Source organism: Tachyglossus aculeatus, chromosome Y4 (genome assembly GCF_015852505.1).
Source record: "Tachyglossus aculeatus isolate mTacAcu1 chromosome Y4, mTacAcu1.pri, whole genome shotgun sequence".
In the NCBI taxonomy this organism is placed as follows: domain Eukaryota; kingdom Metazoa; phylum Chordata; class Mammalia; order Monotremata; family Tachyglossidae; genus Tachyglossus; species Tachyglossus aculeatus.
In genome coordinates, this window is record NC_052096.1 from 3,826,216 (window position 1) to 3,843,916 (window position 17,701).

The 17,701-nt window shown below is 53.1% G+C and overlaps 1 protein-coding gene across 1 annotated transcript in view; it reads right to left on the reverse strand.

Annotated features, from left to right (window-relative positions):
• Positions 1-5,199: 5,199 nt before the first annotated feature.
• Positions 5,200-17,701, reverse strand: part of ALOX12B (arachidonate 12-lipoxygenase, 12R type) — a 29,824-nt gene continuing 17,322 nt past the window's right edge. Inside the window, exons 7-15 of the mRNA XM_038768835.1 lie at positions 15,731-15,903; positions 13,425-13,568; positions 11,216-11,419; positions 9,812-9,898; positions 9,333-9,502; positions 8,973-9,094; positions 8,744-8,844; positions 7,460-7,630; positions 5,200-5,814 (exon numbers count right to left, since the gene is read on the reverse strand). Of these exons, the coding sequence (XP_038624763.1) occupies positions 5,635-5,814; positions 7,460-7,630; positions 8,744-8,844; positions 8,973-9,094; positions 9,333-9,502; positions 9,812-9,898; positions 11,216-11,419; positions 13,425-13,568; positions 15,731-15,903 (1,352 nt within the window). The 3' untranslated portion in view covers positions 5,200-5,634. The remainder of the gene's footprint in view (positions 5,815-7,459; positions 7,631-8,743; positions 8,845-8,972; positions 9,095-9,332; positions 9,503-9,811; positions 9,899-11,215; positions 11,420-13,424; positions 13,569-15,730; positions 15,904-17,701) is intronic.

A 17,701-nucleotide genomic window follows, 5' to 3' on the forward strand; every position in this document is an offset into this window, starting at 1 on the left:
CCATGGTTTGTCCTCAACGGGAGGCTCGGCTGTCATCGTCATCCACTTGTCCACAATGTGCCTTTGGGCAAGTCGCTTCACTTCTCTAGGCCTCAGTTCTCTCATCTGTAAAACAGGGATTAAGGTTGTGAGCCCCATGTGGGACTGGGACTGTGTCCAACCTGATTAGCTTGGATTTATCCCAGTGCTTAGAACAGTGCCTGGCACATAGTAAGCACTTAACAAATACCATCAAAGAAATAAATGGGACCCCCTTAAACCATGAGCCCCTATGTGGGAAGGACCTGTGTCCCATCTGCGCTGGGGTAGACCCAAACTCATCAGTCCATGTCCCACATGGGGCTCACAGATAATCCCCATTTGACAGATGAAGTAACTGAGGCCCAGAGAAGTGAAGTGACTTGCCCAAGATCTTACAACAGACAAGTGGTAGAGTCACCCCCACCCCAGTCCTCTGACTCAGGGTTTTTCTCTGGTTCCCCTCTCAGCTGAACCCTCTATTGCCCACCCTTAGCTCAGCCAGACCCCCGGGCCCGACAGCCCCAACTTCCTGCCCAGTGACGGAGTGGGACTGGCTCCTGGCCAAAATGTGGGTGCGCAACTCGGAGATCTCATCCATGAGATGGCCACACACCTGCTGAAAACTCACTTTATAGTGGAAAGCTTCGCCCTGGCCACCCTAGGCCAGCTGCCCCTATGTCACCCCATTTTCAAAGTAAGGCTATGAACCCTCCCCACTTCTCCTCTCCTCCCCTCCCCTTCCTTCCAGGCCTGCTGTTCAGCTTTGGAGAAGTATCAACATCTCCCTCCCCCCGCGGTTCCCGGGCCCCTCCAGAGACCCCTCTAGACTGTAAACTGTTTGCGGGCGGGGAATGTGTCCATTATATTGTTATATCATATTCTCCCAAGTGCTTAGTACAGTGCTCTGCACATAATAAGCGCTCAATAACTATGATTGACTGACCCGGACGCCCCACTTCTCAACATTCCCTTGAGGGACCCAGATGTCCCAACCCCAGCCCAACCCTCTCACATCTCCGGCCACGTCCCGGACCATTCGGAGGCTACACTTCCAACTCCCTTGCTCCTTGTGATCCACCTGTCTCTAACCCCCCAGCTCCTCATCCCTCACATCAAGTACACTTTCCACATCAACATCCTGGGCCGCAGTGGACTCTTCTTCCCCGGGTGCCTCGTAGACAAGGTGTGGACGCAGAGGGTTGGGGGAGCTGGAGGAAGGGAGGGCCAGGGCGGCTCTGGGCTTCCCTCCTGGGAGCAGAAGGCAGGAGGTGGGGAGAATTGGTTTGTAGAGGGGTGGGGAATGGCTTAAGGAGGTGGGGAGAAACTGAGGCTGCGGGGAAAGGTGGGCACTAAAAGACCGGTGGTGGGGGTGAGGAGGAAGGGCAGAAGAGGGAACTGGGAATGGGGGGCTGGGGAACTTTTGTAGAGGAAAGGGTCGGGGAATGATGGGTGGGGTGGGAGAGAGGAGGAGGCAGAGGGCAGGAGACCCAAGTGCCCCCTGCTCCCCTCTCTAGACTGTCAGCTCATTGTGGGCAGGGAATGTATCTGTTTATTGTTCTGTTGTCCTCTCCCAAGTGCTCAGTCCAGTGCTCTGCCCATAGTAAGCGCTCAATAAATACCATTGACTGACTGACGAGTGACTGAGTGACTCCGCTTGTCAGTCGACCTCGCTGGGCCGAGAGGGCTCCCTGCAGCTGAGCGCCAAGGAACTGGCGACGCTGACCTACCGGTCCTTCTGCCTGCCGGGTGACCAGCACGACCGCCGGGTCTATGGGCTGCAGGGCTACTACTACTGGGATGATGGCCTCAAGCTTTGGGGTGCCCTAGAGAGGTGGGCGCGCAGGCCCCGCGGTCACAACCCCCATCCAGCCCCTCCAGCTCCCTCCGAGTCCTCACCCCCGTTCACACCCCTGGCTCCCCGGAGGACATGCCACCAGGATGCCCACGGATGCCACGCACCCCAAAACTCTCGCCCCTGTCTCTATCGGAGGCCCCCCCTCCAGGTTCAACAGTACTGGATAGAGCCTGGGCCTCCGTAGTTCAGCAGAAAAGAGCCCGGCCTTGGGAGTCATGGGTTCTAATCCTGCCTCTGCCGCTTTTCAGCTGTGTGACTTTGGGCAAGCCATTAACTTCTCTGTGCCTCAGTTACCTCATCTGCAAAATGGGGATTAAGACTGTGAGCCCCATGTGGGACAACCTGATCACCTTGCATCCCCGCGGCACTCAGAATAGTGCTTTGCACATAGTAAGTGCTTAAAAAAATACCATTAAAAAAAGGGCATCCATTCATTCATGCAATCATGTTTATTGAGCGCTTACTGTGTGCAGAGCACTTTATTAAGTGCTCGGGAAGTACAAATCGGCAACATATAGAGACGGTCCCTATGCAACAACGGGCTCACAATCTAGAAGGGGGAGTTCTAAATCTGGCCCCGCCGCTTGTCTGCTGTATGACTTTGGGCAAGTCGCTTCGTTTTTCTGTGCCTCAGTTCCCTCATCTGTAAAATGGGGATTGAGACCGTCAGCCCCATGTGGGACAGGGACTGTGTTCAACCCAATTTGCTTGTGTCCACCTCAGCACCTAGTACAGTGCCTCACACATAGTAAGCGCTTAACAAATACCATAATTATTATTATTATTATTATTATTATCACCCCTGCCCCAGCTCACTTGGAGCCCCTGCCCCCTGCTCTGCTAGCAAACACGTCCCTGCCCCCCTCCCAGGGTCCCCGCTCCCCAGCCCTCATTTCCCGCAGGGTCCCTGGCGCCCTGAGCCCCCATTATCCCCGCTATCAATCATGGGGCTAAACATGTGCGTGTGTGTCCGTGTTCCCACTGTACCCACTCGCCCTGCGGCTTCTTCCAGCTTTGCCTCGAAAATCGTGGACCTGTACTACCTGGAGGACGGAGCCATCCGGGGAGACTCGGAGCTGCAGGCCTGGGTCCGGGAGATCTTCACGGAGGGCCTCCTGGGCCGGGACAGCTGAGGTCAGCCAGCCAGCTCAGGGAAGCTCCCTGCCCGCTCCACCCCCCGACCCTCCACTGCCCTGATTATCTTTCTTCAGAAATATTTGGAGCATGCCACCCCCCTCTTCAAAAATCTTCACTGGTTGCCTATCAACCTCTATATCAAACATCCAGCCCCTTGCCCCCTCCTACCAGCCTTGCTTCTCTTCTTCTCCAGCCCAGCCCGCACACTCTGCTCCTCTGGGGCCACTAACCTCCTCAATGGGCCACCATCTCGCCTGTCTTGTCGCTGACCCCTGCCCCACATCCTACCTCTGGCCTGGAATGCCCTCCCTCCTCAAATCCTCCAAACAATCACTCTTCCCCCCACTTCAAAGCCCTACGAAGACACCCTCCTCCAAGAGGCCTTCCCAGACTAAGTCCCCTTTTCCTCAGCTCCTCCCGCTTCCGCATCACCTCAACTCGCTTCCTTTGCTCTCCCCCCGGCCCCACAGCATTTATGTATATATGTATATATCTATATTTATTTATATTGACACCTGGTTACTTGTCTTGATGTCTGTCTCCCCAGCTGTAGACTGTAAGTCCGGTGTGGGTAGGGATTGTCTCTCTTTATTGCTTTATTGTGCTTTCCAAGGGCTTAGTGCAGTGCTCTGCACACAGTAAGCACTCAATAAATATGACTGAATGAAGGACTGAATGACCCCTCCAAGGATGGAGTTCGTCCCCCAGCCCGTCTCTCCCCTCCCCAGGCTTTCCCTCATCCCTGGAGACCTGGACTGCCTTACAGCTCTTCCTCACGGTGATCATCTTCACCTGCTCTGCCCAGCACGCCGCCATCAACAGCGGACAGGTGGGTACCGGGACACCTGGGCCCCCCAAGGGGCGGGCGTTGGGATGCTGACTCCTAGGCCGGGGTCAGGACCAGTTTGACTTCAGCGCCTGGATGCCCAACGTGCCGGCCTCTATGCGGCTGCCCCCACCCATGGCCAAGGGCCGCACTCCTGAGGACTTCACCCTCTCCCTGCCCGACGTCAACGCCTCAGGCCATGCCCTGGTGGTCTTTTGGAGAGTCAGCGATGCCAGCCGCGATACGGTGAGCCCGTGAGGTGGGTCTCTGGGGCTGGAATCCCGGGGGAGAAAGGCCAGGCCGGGCTCCCGCAGGCTCTGGTGGAGGGAAAGCCTCTAAAGGGTAGGGGCCTCATGCCAGCCCAACTTCCCTGTGAGTGGGCATCTAGAAGGGAGAGCCAACTTGGATCCCTCGGGCACCACCCCCTTATCCGTTTCTCAGAAGCCCCTGGGCAGCTTCCCAGACAGGCATTTCACGGAGAAGGCCCCTCGGCAGAGCCAGGAGGTGTTCGCGGCGCGGCTGGCGGAGATCTCCCGGCAGAGCCGGGAGTGCAATGCCCGCCTGCCCCTGCCCTACACCTACCTCGACCCCGCCAACATTGAAAACGGCATCGCCATCTGACCTTCCGCCCACCCTCGCTTGCCTATCATTTACAAACCCCACTCCCCACATGCCCCTGCTCCTTACTGTTCTTCTCCAGAACGAAGTCACCTGGGAGCCATGGGTGGCTCCTTGTTGATCTTTCCTTCCCCAAGGAGGAAGGCTGGCAGGGATTGGCACTGCCCAGGCTTGTACACGGGCATTCCACCCGCAGACCCCGAAAATAGGAGAAGCAGCACGGCTCAGCGGATAGAGCCCGAGGGACCTGGGTTCTAAGTCCGGCCCTGCCACCTGTCAGCCGTGTGACCTTGGGTAAGTCACTTAACTGCTCTGTGCCTCAAGTCCTTCATTTGTACGATGGGGATTTAGACTGTGAGCTCCATGTGGGATAAGGACTGTGTCCAACCTGATTACTTTGTGTCTACCCCAGCACTTAGAACTGTGCCTGGCACATAGTAAGGGCTTAAATACCAAACATTAAAATAAAAAGCATGCTCCCTTGTGAGCCAGGAGGTTGCATTATGGCCCAGTTCTCCCCACCCCGAGTCATAGCTCCCCCAGATCTAGCCCTGGTCTGTTCCCTTAACTTTCTCCAGGAGTTGGAATTCTCTCTGCACACCCCCCTAAAGGTACGTACCCCCAGACTCGTTCAGGCAGGACCACAGGACCCTGAGACCCCCTGGTCCAGCTTCTGTTTACTTCCTCCCCCAACCCCCAGCCCACCACTTGGACTGCAAGTGATGTGATGCCCCCTCCTCCCATTATGTTTTGCACACCAAGACCCCAGCAAAATATCAGTGCCACTGTAGGGGAGTGTGTGAGTTGTGGTTGTTTTTTTTTTAAGTGCCTAGGGAAGAGACCCCCATGCTGAGGCTCCGGGAGCCGGGTCAAGTGAGGAGAGTCTGAGTCCAGTAAGGGGTGGGGGGAAACAGAGGATAAGGGAAGAGGGCCTGGGATTTGGGTGGGGAGGACCGGGAATTAAGAGGACAGGACACCTGAGTCCCAGAGGGAAGCTGGGGACTAAGAGCCTGGGATGCGGGAGGCCTGGGTCCTTGGCGTGGCTCTGCCTTTCCGCGACTGGGGTGGGAGCGAGGAAGTGTGTGTGAGGAGGGTGTGAGGGGGAACCCAGAATCCTCCCTCAGGACGGGAGTCGGGGCAGCGCGAACACCCTTGCGGGGTGGTGGAGGGCATCGGGCTAGATGGAGATGCTGTTCTCGATCAGAATGGGGTCTAGGTAGTTGTAGGCCAGGGGCAGGTTCTTGTTGCGCTGGCGGATGTCGTGGGAGATCTGGTCCAGGCGCCATCGCAGGGTCTGCATGCTCCGCCGTGGCGTCTCCTCTACAAAGTGGATGTCCGGGAAGTGACCCAGGGGCCTCTGAGAGGAGAGAGAGGGGCCGAGAGGGGGACGGAGAATCATCATCATCATTATCACAATTATAATCATGGTATCGGTTAAGCACTTACTATGTACCAAGCACTGTTCTAAGCACTGGAGTAGAAACAAGTTAATCAGGTTGGACAGGTGAGCCCACACGGGACTCGCGCTCTTAATGTTCATAATTGTGCCGTATGTTAAGCGCTGGGGTAAATACAGGATCATCAGGTCTCACTTGGGGTTCATAGTCTAAGTAGGAGGGAGAGCAAGGATTGAATCCCCATTTTGCAGATCATCATCAATCGTATTTATTGAGCGCTTACTATGTGCAGAGCACTGTACTAAGCGCTTGGGAAGTACAAATTGGCAACATATAGAGACAGTCCCTACCCAACAGTGGGCTCACAGTCTAAAAATGGGGGAACTGAGACCCAGAGAAGTAATACTAATGGCATTTATTAAGAGCTTACTATGTGCCTAGCATTGTTCTAAGCACTGAATAATAATAATGGTATTTGTTAAGCGCTTACTATGTGCAAAGCAATGTTCTAAGTGCTGGGGAGGATACAAGGTGATCAGGTTGTCCCACGTGGGGCTCACAGTCTTATTCCCCATTTTACAGATGAGGGAACTGAGACCCAGAGAAGTTAAGTGACTTGTCCAAAAGTCACACAGCTGACAATTGGCAGAGTCGGGATTTGAACCCATGACCTCTGACTCCCAAGCGCGTGCTCTTTCCACTGAGCCACACTGCTTTTCTGTGAAGTGACTAGCCCAAAGTCACACAGCAGATTCAGGAATAATAATAACGATGATGATAATAATAATTAAGCACTTACTTTGTACCAAGAACTGTTCTAAGCGTTGAGGTAGAGGCAAATTAATCAGGTTGGACACAGTCCCAGTCCCACAAGGGGCTCACATTCTTAATCTCCATTTTACAGTTGAGGTAACTGAGGCCCAGAGAACTGAAGTGACTTGTCCAAAAGGCATAGGGCAGAGCCGGGATTCGAATCCATGTCCTTCTGACTCCTAGGCCCTTGCTCTATCTACTAAGCCACGCTGCTTCCTGTCGCTCTGCGATATTTATTGGGTGCTCTCTTCCTCCCTTCAAGGCCCTACTGAGAGCTCACCTCCTCCAGGAGGCCTTCCCAGACTGAGCCCCTTCCTTCCTCTCCCCATCGTCTCCATCTCCATCCCCCCCATCTTACCTCCTTCCCTTCTCCACAGCACCTGTATATATGTATATATGTTTGTACATATTTATTACTCTATTTATCTTGTACATATCTATTCTATTTATTTTATTTTGTTAGTATGTTTGGTTGTGTTCTCTGTCTCCCCCTTCTAGACTGTGAGCCCGCTGTTGGGTAGGGACTGTCTCTATGTGTTGCCGACTTGCACTTCCCAAGCGCTTAGTACAGTGCTCTGCACACAGTAAGCGCTCAATAAATACGATTGATTGATTGATTGGTTGCTTACTGTGTGCAGAGCATTGGACTAAAAGCTTGGGAGAGTTGACCTAACAGTTGGTAGATGAGGTCGCTGGCCACAACGAGCTTCCAGCCTAGAGACGTGCAGGGATGCCAGCCCCAGCCTGGGCCGGGCCCTTGTCCCCACGCCCTCCCCGCTGCCCTGCGGGCACCTTGTCGTCCGGCTCCCGGCTCAGGGTCCAGAGGACGAGCAGGGTGACACAGGTGGTCTTGACGTCGGGCAGAGTGTCCAGAAAGGTCTGGGCCGTGGCCAGTCCCTTGGCCTGTAGTGGCGGGTTCCGCATGGAGGACGGGAAGTTGGGCATCCAGGATGTGAACTCCAGCTGGGGGTAGATCATTCAGTGGCATTTATTGAGCGCTTAATGGGTGCAGTTCACTGGACTAAGTGCTTGGCGTATGGGGCAGAGGAAGCTGGCTGGGCCCCAGGTAGAAACAGCCCAGACCACACATACACACCCCGACACACCCTCTCTCTTTCTCTCTCTCCCTCCTCTCCCTTCCCCTATCCAGGGAGAGAGTCATCAGCTGAATGGGAAGGAGGCAGGAGCAGAGCAAAATGGACAGATAGACAGCCGGCCCCCAGACGGGCCAAGGAAAGCCTCTGAGGGGAGGGAGCAGGTAAAAATAGAAGGGTCGACTGGGGACCTTGGAAACGAGGAATTAATAATAATAATAATAAATGGCATTTATTAAGCACTTACTATGTGCAAAGCACTGTTCTAAGCGCTGGGGAGGAAACAGGGTGATCAGGTTGTCCCACGTGGGGCTCACAGTCTTAATCCCCATTTTACAGATGAGGTAACTGAGGCCCAGAGAAGTTAAGTGATTTGCCCAAGATCACACAGCAGACATGTGGCGGAGTCGGGATTCGAACCCATGACCTCTGACTCCAAAGCCAGTGCTCTTTCCACTGAGCCACGCTGCTTCTCTTGCTTCCTGGAAGGGGAAGAGGAGAAGGGGAGAAAGAAGAGAGCTGATGGAGGATGAAAAGAAAAAGAGAAGAGGGGGGAGAAAGAAGAAAGGTCGTGGAGGAGAGGAAAAGGAGGCAGGGGAGAGGAGGAAAAGAGAAAGAGGGGAGGGGAAAAAAGAAGTGGGAGAAGATGGAAAGGGAGAAAAGGGGGGGAAAGGAGAGAGAGGAAGGTAATGAGGGAGAGAGGGGAAGGAGGTAGAGCCAGGATCTTTGGAGGGCGGGGGCTGGGGGCTCCATTCCTCTCTTCATTCATTCATTCATTCATTCATTCAATCGTATTTATTGAGCGCTTACTGTGTGCAGAGCACTGTACTAAGCGCTTGGGAAGTACAAGTTGGCAACATATAGAGACGGTCCCCACCCAACAGTGGGCTCCCAGTCTAGAAGTCTCTTCTCCCACCCCCCGTCACCCTGCTTCACCCTCTTGCCCTGCCGTGCCCTGCCCTGCCCCAGCGGGCCCCAGCACCTGTCCGGTGTTGACGGCGGCGTGCTTAGCCGAGCAGGTGTAGATGGCAATGGTGAGGTAGCGGATCAGCTCTGGGACCGTGCGCAGGCAGCTGGGGATGCCTGGAAGGGGTGAAAGGCGAGGCCGGGGATGTTCCGGGAGGGGGTTCCAGGGTGTTGGGCTCCCGTGAGTGGGGAGAAGGTGGGGGCTGGGAAGAGGGGGCCAAGGACACCTGGGTCCCTCCCGGTACCTGTGGACTCCTGGCCCAGGAAGCCCTCGGTGAAGATCTCCCGCACCCAGGCCTGCAGCTCTGGGTCCCTCTCCACGGCCGCGTCGCTGCGGTAGTAGTAGCACACGATCTCAGAGACGTACCTGAGGGCCCGAGGGGTCAGGCCTCAGTCCCCCAACATCTCCAGAATGTGGTGGGCCCAGGACCTCCCCCCCAACACACACACCTGAGGGCTCCCACCCTCCCTCTGCCCCCCACCTGGCTCTCCGGCTCCTTTCCAAAGCTGAAACTTGGGCCACCTCGGCCTCAGCGGGGCCGCCAACTCCCAGGGGATGTCCTGCCGGTGGTGGTAGTTGTTCAGCCGCACCTGAACCCCCTCACCTCTCCAGGGCCGCCCACACCCGCAGGCTGTCCTGCCGGTAGTAGTAATTGTCCAGGTCTTCAACTCCGCGCCTCCGGAAGTCATCGGGGAGGTAGAGGCAATCGTAGCGCATGGCAGACAGAGCTCGACACATCACCTCCGCAAAGCCCGCCAGGCCCAGAGACATGCCCTGCGGGGGGCCAGAAGAGGGGGTGAGCAGGGGGCTCAGGGATCTGCCCCCCAAAAGACCCACAGGCCCAAGCCTCCCTCTACCACATCAGGAGAAGCAGAGAGGAGACCCAAAGATGGAGAGAAAGAGGCCTAGAAGAGGGAGTGGGGGAAGTGAGGCCCGGAGGGTGGACCCCCCCAACACCCCCGACCCCTCCCTCCATGCCTTCTGCGAGGGTCTTAGCAGGGTACTAAGACCCTAGCGCTTAGTACAGTGCTCTGCACACAGTAAGCGCTCAATAAATACGATTGATGATGATGAGGGTCTCACCCGCTCGGACAGCCCCCCTTTGTTGAGGAGCAGGGCACGGCCGATGCTGTTGATCTGGATGGTGAACCGGGTGTGGGGGATCATGAGCTGTGGGGAGATGGAAGCCATGGTGAAGCCGGATTTCAGGGAGGGGGGCAGGGGAGGGTCTAGTCCTCCCCTCCCAATGTTAATAATAATAATAATAATAATGGCATGTATTAAGCTCTTACTATGTGCAGAGCCCACTGTTGGGTAGGGACTGTCTCTATATGTTGCCAAGTCCTCAGTATAGCGCTCTGCACACAGTAAGTGCTCAATAAATATGATTGATTGATTGATTGATTGATTGTTCTAAGCGCTGGGGAGGTTACAAGGTGATCAGGTTGTCACAGTCTTAATCCCCATTGTACAGATGAGGCAACTGAGGCCCAGAGAAGTGAAGTGACTTGCCCAAAGTCACATAGCTGACAACTGGCGGAGCCGGGATTTGAACCCTTGACCTCTGACTCCAAATAATATAATAATAATTGAGGTATTTTTTACGTGCTTATTATGTGCAGGCACTGTAGAGAAGCAGCGTGGCTCAGTGGAAAGAGCACGGATTTTGGAGCCTGAGGTCATGGGTTCGAATCCCAGCTCTGCCACTTGTCAGCTGTGTGACTTTGGGCAAGTCCCTTAACTTCTCTGGGCCTCAGTTACCTCATCTGTAAAATGGGGATGAAGACTGTGAGCCCACTGTGGGACAACCTGATCACCTTGTCTGCCCCCCCATCTTACCTCCTTCCCTTCCCCACAGCACCTGTATATATGTATATATGGTTGTACATATTTATTACTCTATTTATTTATTTTATTTGTACATATCTATTCTATTTATTTTATTTTGTTAGTATGTTTGGTTTTGTTCTCTGTCTCCCCCTTTTAGACTGTGAGCCCACTGTTGGGTAGGGACTGTCTCTATATGTTGCCAATTTGTACTTCCCAAGCGCTTAGTACAGTGCTCTGCACATAGTAAGTGCTCAATAAATATGATTGATTGATTGATTGATTGATTGATTGCCCATAGTAAGCACTTAATAAATGCCATTATAAAAAAAAAAAGCACCGGGGCTAGATACAAGTTAATCAGGTTGGACCCAGTCCCCGTCCCACATGGGGCTCCCCGTCTTAACCCCCATTTTCCAGATGAGGGAACAGAGGCCCAGAGATGTGAAGTGGCAGCAGACGTGTGGCGGAGCCGGGATTAGAACCCGGATCCTTCTGATGATTGGCAGGCCCGGGCTCTAGCCTTTTAAGCCGTGCTGCTTCTCTAAGGTCGTCTACAGCTACACTCCCACTCTGCTGGCCCCCAGCTTGGGGCTCTTTCCCCTAAGCTCCCTCCACCCCCCGTCGCCCACAGCCTCAGCCCCCGCGCCCGCCCCAGACCTTGTAGATGGGGTGGCACATAGGGAGCTGGCGTAGGGTGGCGAGGCAGAAGACCTCCGCGACCAGGTGGGTCTCCAACAGGTGGGCGATGGCCTCGTGGCAGTAGAACTCGGCGTAGCGCACCCACGTCTTGGCCGTGATCCAATCCCACTCCGAATCGCTGGGCAGGAAGATGGGGCTGTCCGGCCCAGGGGTCTGGCTGAGCTGGGGACGGGGCGAGGGAAAGATGACGCGAGGGTCGGGGGTTAGCTGGGCTCGGGGCAGAGAGATGGGGTGGGGGGTTACCATAGATGCCGGGAATGGAAGAGGAAAAAGGACACAGAGACTGAGAGAGACAGAGCGGTGAAGAGATCACGCGAGAGGCAGAAGGAAAAGCAGGCATAATACTAATAACGACAGCATTTATAATAATAATAATAATGATGGCATTTATTAAGCGCTTACTATGTGCAAAGCACTGTTCTTAAGCGCTGGGGTAGATACAAGGTCATCAAGCTGTCCCACGTGGGGCTCACAGACTTAATCCCCACTTTCCAGATGAGGGAACTGAGGCCCAGAGAAGTGAAGTGACTTGCCCAAAGTCACACAGCTGACAAGTGGCGGAGCTGGGATTTGAACCCGTGACCTCTGACTCCAAAGCCCGAGCTCTTTCTACTGAGCCACGCTGCTTCTCTAGCCACGCTACACGCTTACTATGTGCAAAGCACTGTCCTAAGCGCTGGGGAGGTTACAAGGCGATCAGGTGGTCCCACGGGGGGCTCACTGTCTTCATCCCCATTTTACAGATGAGGTAACTGAGGCCCAGAGAAGTGAAGTGATTGGCCCAAAGTCACACAGCTGACAATTGGCGGAGCTGGAATTTGAACCCATGACCTCTGACTCCAAAGCCCGGGCTCTTTCCACTGAGCCACGCTGCTTCTCATGAGGCCAGAGAGATAGAGCTCAAGTTGGGGCATTTGATATTCACCCCACAAGCGACCCCATAGTGTTTATGTCCCTAGCCGTCACTTATTTATAGAATGTCGGTCTCAAGTGCTTAGTACACTGCTCAGCCACTTAGTACAGTGCTCTGCACATAGTAAGAGCTCAGTAAACACCATTGATGATGATGTCTCCCCCTCTAGCCTGTCAGCTCACTGAGGGCAGGGAGCGTATCTAGCACCTCTGTTGTATCATCTTCTCCCAAGCGCTTAGCTCACTGCTCTGCCGACAGTAATAATAATAATAATAATAACGATGTCATTTATTAAGCACTTACTATGTGCAAGGCACTGTTCTAAGCACTGGGGAGGGTATTAGGTGCTCTGGTTGTCTCACAGTCTTAATCTCCATTTTACAGATGAGGTCACTGAGGCCCAGAGAAGTTAAGGGACTTGCCCAAAGTCACACAGCAGACAACTGGCGGAGCCGGGATTTGAACCCACGACCTCTGACTCCACACCCCGTGCTCTTTCCACTGAGCCACGCTGCTTCTCAGCACTCAATAAATACCATTGATGATGTCTCCCCTTCTAGACTGTAGGTAGTTGAAGGCACGGAGTTGTGTCTGCCAACTCTGTTGTACTGTCCCCTTCCAAGCGCTTAGCACAATGTTCTGCCCACAGTTTAGTGTTCAATATAATAATAATAATAATAATGGCATTTATTAAGCGCTTACTATGTGCAAAGCACTGTTCTAAGCGCTGGGGAAGGCACAAGGTGATCAGGTTGTCCCACGGGGGGCTCACAGGCTTCATCCCCATTTTACAGATGGGGGAACTGAGGCCCCGGGGAAGTGATGTGACTTGCCCAAAGTCACACAGCTGACAATTGGCGGAGCCGGGATTTGAACCCATGACCTGTGACCCCAAAGCCCGGGCTCTTTCCACTGAGCCACGCTGCTTCTCCATATATATACCACTGACAGATTGATTGATGGATCAATCCCTGTCGCCCCAATCCCTTCAGCTCTGCCTCAGGTGCTCTCTTCTTAACTCCTTTCATCATCAATCGTATTTATTGAGCGCTTACTATGTGCAGAGCACTGTACTAAGAGCTTGGGAAGTACAAATTGGCAACACATAGAGACAGTCCCTACCCAACAGTGGGCTCACAGTCTAAAAGGGGGAGACAGAGAACAAAACCAAACATACTAACAAAATAAAATAAATAGGATACTCCTTTCCCCACCCCACTGCCACCCCACCCCGCCGCCCCCCGCCTTAAGCACCTGAATGGCGATGGGTAACATTTCCTTGTTGGGGGTCCAGTACAGGAGGCAGAGGGGGGCACAGTGATACTGCTGCCGACCATTGAGCTCGATGGCTGGGATGTTGTCCAGGATCTTATAGTCCGCCAGGTAGATGTTCCCCTTCTGAGAGCAGGAGGAGAAAAGATCGGGGAAGACAAGGTGGAAATCCATGAGCTGGCCCCATGGGGCCCAGAAGCCAGGACACCGGCCGGGAGAGAAGGTTTAGGAATAGGGGAGGTGGTGGGAAGGGGAGGTGGAGGACATCATCATCATCATCATCAATCGTATTTATTGAGCGCTTACTATGTGCAGAGCACTGTACTAAACGCTTGGGAAGTACAAATTGGCAACATGTAGAGACAGTCCCTACCCAACAGTGGGCTCACAGTCTAAAAGGGGGAGACAGAGAACAGAACCAAACATATTAACAAAATAAAATAAATAGAATAATCTCGGGTTCAGAGTGGCCCGCCCCCCGCCAGCATGACGACCAATTAGTTCCCATGGTCAATGGAGAGGCGAACGAAAGCCCTTGAGCATTGCTCCCGCTCTGTCAGATCTCCTGGTAATACTGACTCTGTGTGACCTTGGACAAGTCACTTCACTTCTCTGCGCGTCAGTTCCCTCAACTGTAAAATGGGGTTTAAGGCTGCGAGCCCTGTGTGGGACAGGGACTGTGTCCAACCCGATGATCTTGTATCTGCCCCAGGGTTTAGAACAGTGACTGGTGCATAGTAAGTGCTTAATAATAATAATAATAATAATAATAATGGCATTTGTTAAGCGCTTACTATGTGCAGAGCACTGTTCTAAGCGCTGGGGGGGATACAAGGTGATCAAGTTGTCCCACGTGGGGCTCACAGTCTTAATTCCCATTTTACAGGTGAGATAACTGAGGCTCAGAGACATTAAGTGACTTGCCCAAGGTCACACAGCAGACATGTGGAGGAGCCAGGATTCGAACCCATGACCTCTGACTCCAAAGCCCGGGCTCTTTCCACTGAGCCACAAATACTACAATTATTACCACTTCCGAGGCTGGTTCAGGCTCTCCGGTTCCCCTGGATCCAGGAGGGTGAGGGAAAGGAAGGTCCAGGGAGAGATTTGGGAAGGAGGGGAAAGGGAGAAGGATGGGGGTCGGTGGGGAGTACTGTGGGGGTGTGTACTCTCCCAAGCACTTAGTATGCAGTAAGCGCTCAATAAATATGACTGATTGATTGATTGGCTGGGAATCATCTCTCTCCCTTAGACTGTGAGCCCCATGTGGGACAGGGACTGTGTCTGATGTGATTATCTTTTATCTAACCCCAGTGCTTGATACAGCACCCCACCCATAGTAAGCCCTTAACACCATTATTATAATTATTATTATTATTATTATTATATTATAGCGGTTTCAATCTGGGAAAGACGGAGGTGGTCTGACCCAGCTTGGCAGGAGTTGGTTTGGGAAATGGATTCCCTGAGGGGAGAGTCCCTAGACTGTGAGCTCCTTGTGGGCAGGGCTCATGTCAACGAACGCTGTTATACTGCACTCGCCCAAGCACTTAGTCATTCAGTCATTCATTCAATCGTATTTATTGAGCACTTACTGTGTGCAGAGCACTGTACTAAGCGCTTGGGAAGTACAGTTTGGCAACGTATAGAGACGGTCCCACTTTTTAGACTGTGAGCCCACTGTTGGGTAGGGACTGTCTCTATATGTTGCCAATTTGTACTTCCCAAGCGCTTAGTACAGTGCTCTGCACATAGTAAGCGCTCAATAAACACGATTGATGATGACGGTCCCTACCCAACAGTGGGCTCACAGTCTAGAAGGGGGAGACAGAGAACAAAACAAAACACATAGTCCAGTGCTCTGCACATAGTAAGGGCTCAATAAATACGATTGATGATGACGGTCCCTACGCAACAGTGGGCTCACAGTCTAGAACGGGGAGACAGAGAACAAAACAAAACATATAGTACAGTGCTCTGCACATGGTAAGATCTCAATAAATACGATTGATGATGACGGTCCCTACCCAACAGTGGGCTCACAGTCTAGAAGGGGGAGACAGAGAACAAAACCAAACATATAGTCCAGTGCTCTGCCTACAGTAAGCGCTCAATCAATACCATTGTTTGGTGTCCCGTCTCCAAGGATGAGAGGGTGAGGAGAGGGCACGGGAAGATAGAGCATCGTGGGATAGGGATGATGGATTGGGGGAGACGGGAAGGAGAGCCGGGGAACAGCCTGGAACAGCGTCGTGGAGGGGGGAGGACAGGACACCTGGCTCCTTCACCTCCAGCTCGGCCTGCAGACAGGTGTCGTCGCCCAGGGAGGAGGCCACCATGTCGTCGGTGACGGGGAATTTGTCCGGAAGTTGTGTGCAGCGGCAGAGTAAGCCGGGGTTGACGCCGTTCAGGTACTGGTAGCCGAAGAAGCTGTCTTCCCGCCAGTGGGCCGCCACGTACTCTGGCGGGGGTCAGAGGTCAGGGGGAAGAGTGGAGATATACTAAACCCGCCACGCATTCCGGCTTGGGTCCGCTCCCCAAAGAACCTCTTCCCCAGTCCCTCGCCAGCCTCAGGCTCGGATCCCTCGGGGTTGCGGGGGACCCTAAAGGTTGGGGAGAGCCTGAGGGACGCCTTTTGGGAGCAGACCTTTGTGCGGTGCTTTGTCCACTTAATAAACACTATTGACTGTCCCCTCCTACCTCACCTCCCTTCTCTCCTTCTACAGCCCAGCCCGCACCCTCCGCTCCTCCGCCGCTAATCTCCTCACCATACCTCGTTCTCACCTGTCCCGCCATCGACCCCCGGCTCACGTCATCCCCCGGGCCTGGAATGCCCTCCCTCTGCCCATCCGCCAAGCTAGCTCTCTTCCTCCCTTCAAGGCCCTGCTGAGACCTCACCTCCTCCAGGAGGCCTTCCCAGACTGAGCCCCTTCCTTCCTCTCCCCCTCGTCCCCCTCTCCATCCCCCCATCTTACCTCCTTCCCTTCCCCACAGCGCCTGTATATATGTATATATGTTTGTACATATTTATTACGCTATTTATTTATTTATTTTACTTGTACATATCTATTCTATTTATTTTATTTTGTTAGTATGTTTGGTCTTGTTTTTTTTTTTCTCTGTCTCCCCCTTTTAGACTGTGAGCCCACTGTTGGGTAGGGACTGTCCCTATATGTTGCCAATTTGTACTTCCCAAGCGCCTAGTACAGTGCTCTGCACATAGTAAGCGCTCAATAAATATGATTGATTGATTGATTGATTGACTGGATAGAAGCAGTGTGGCCTAGTGGAAAGAGCCCGGGCGTGGGAAGTCAGAGGACCAGGGTGCTCATCCGGCTCTGCTACTTAATAATAATTGTGGTATTTGTTAAGTGCTTAATTATGTGCCAGGCATCATCATCATCATCAATCGTATTTATTGAGCACTTACTATGTGCAGAGCGCTGTACTAAGCGCTTGGGAAGTACAAATTGGCAACATATGGAGATGGTCCCTACCCAACAGTGGGCTCACAGTCTAGAAGGGGGAGACAGAGAACAAAACCAAACATACTAACAAAATAAAATAAATAGAATAGATATGTACAAGCAAAATAAATAAATAGAGTAATAAATAAATAAATAGAGTAATAATAAATAAATAGAGTAATATTTATTACTCTACAGGCACCGTATTAAGTGGTGGGATGGATACAAGCAAATCAGGTTGAACACAGTATCTGTCCCACATGGGTCTCAGTCTTAACCCCGATTTTACAGATGAGGGAACTGAGGAACAGAGAAGACAAGTGACTTGCCCAAGGTCACACAGAAAGCAAGTGGCCAGGCCGGGATTAGAACCCAGGTCCTTCCGACTCCCATCATCAATCGTATTTATTGAGCGCTTACTGTGTGCAGAGCACTGTACTAAGCGCTTGGGAAGTACAAGTTGGCAACATATAGAGACGGTCCCTACCCAACAGTGGGCTCAATAACGCTCGAAGCAGCGTTGCTTAGTGAAAAGAGCCCGGGCTTGGGAGTCAGAGGTTATGGGTTCTAATCCCGGCTCCGCCACTTGTCAGCTGTGTGACTTTGGGCAAGTCACTTCACTTCTCTGGGCCTCAGTTCCCTCATCTGTAATATGGGGATTAAGACAGTGAGCCCCACGTGGGAGAACCTGATCACCCCCCCAGCACTTAGAACAGTGCTTCGCACATAGTAAGCGCTTAATCAATGCCATCATGTTGGGTAGGGACCTTCTCTATATGTTGCCAACTTGTA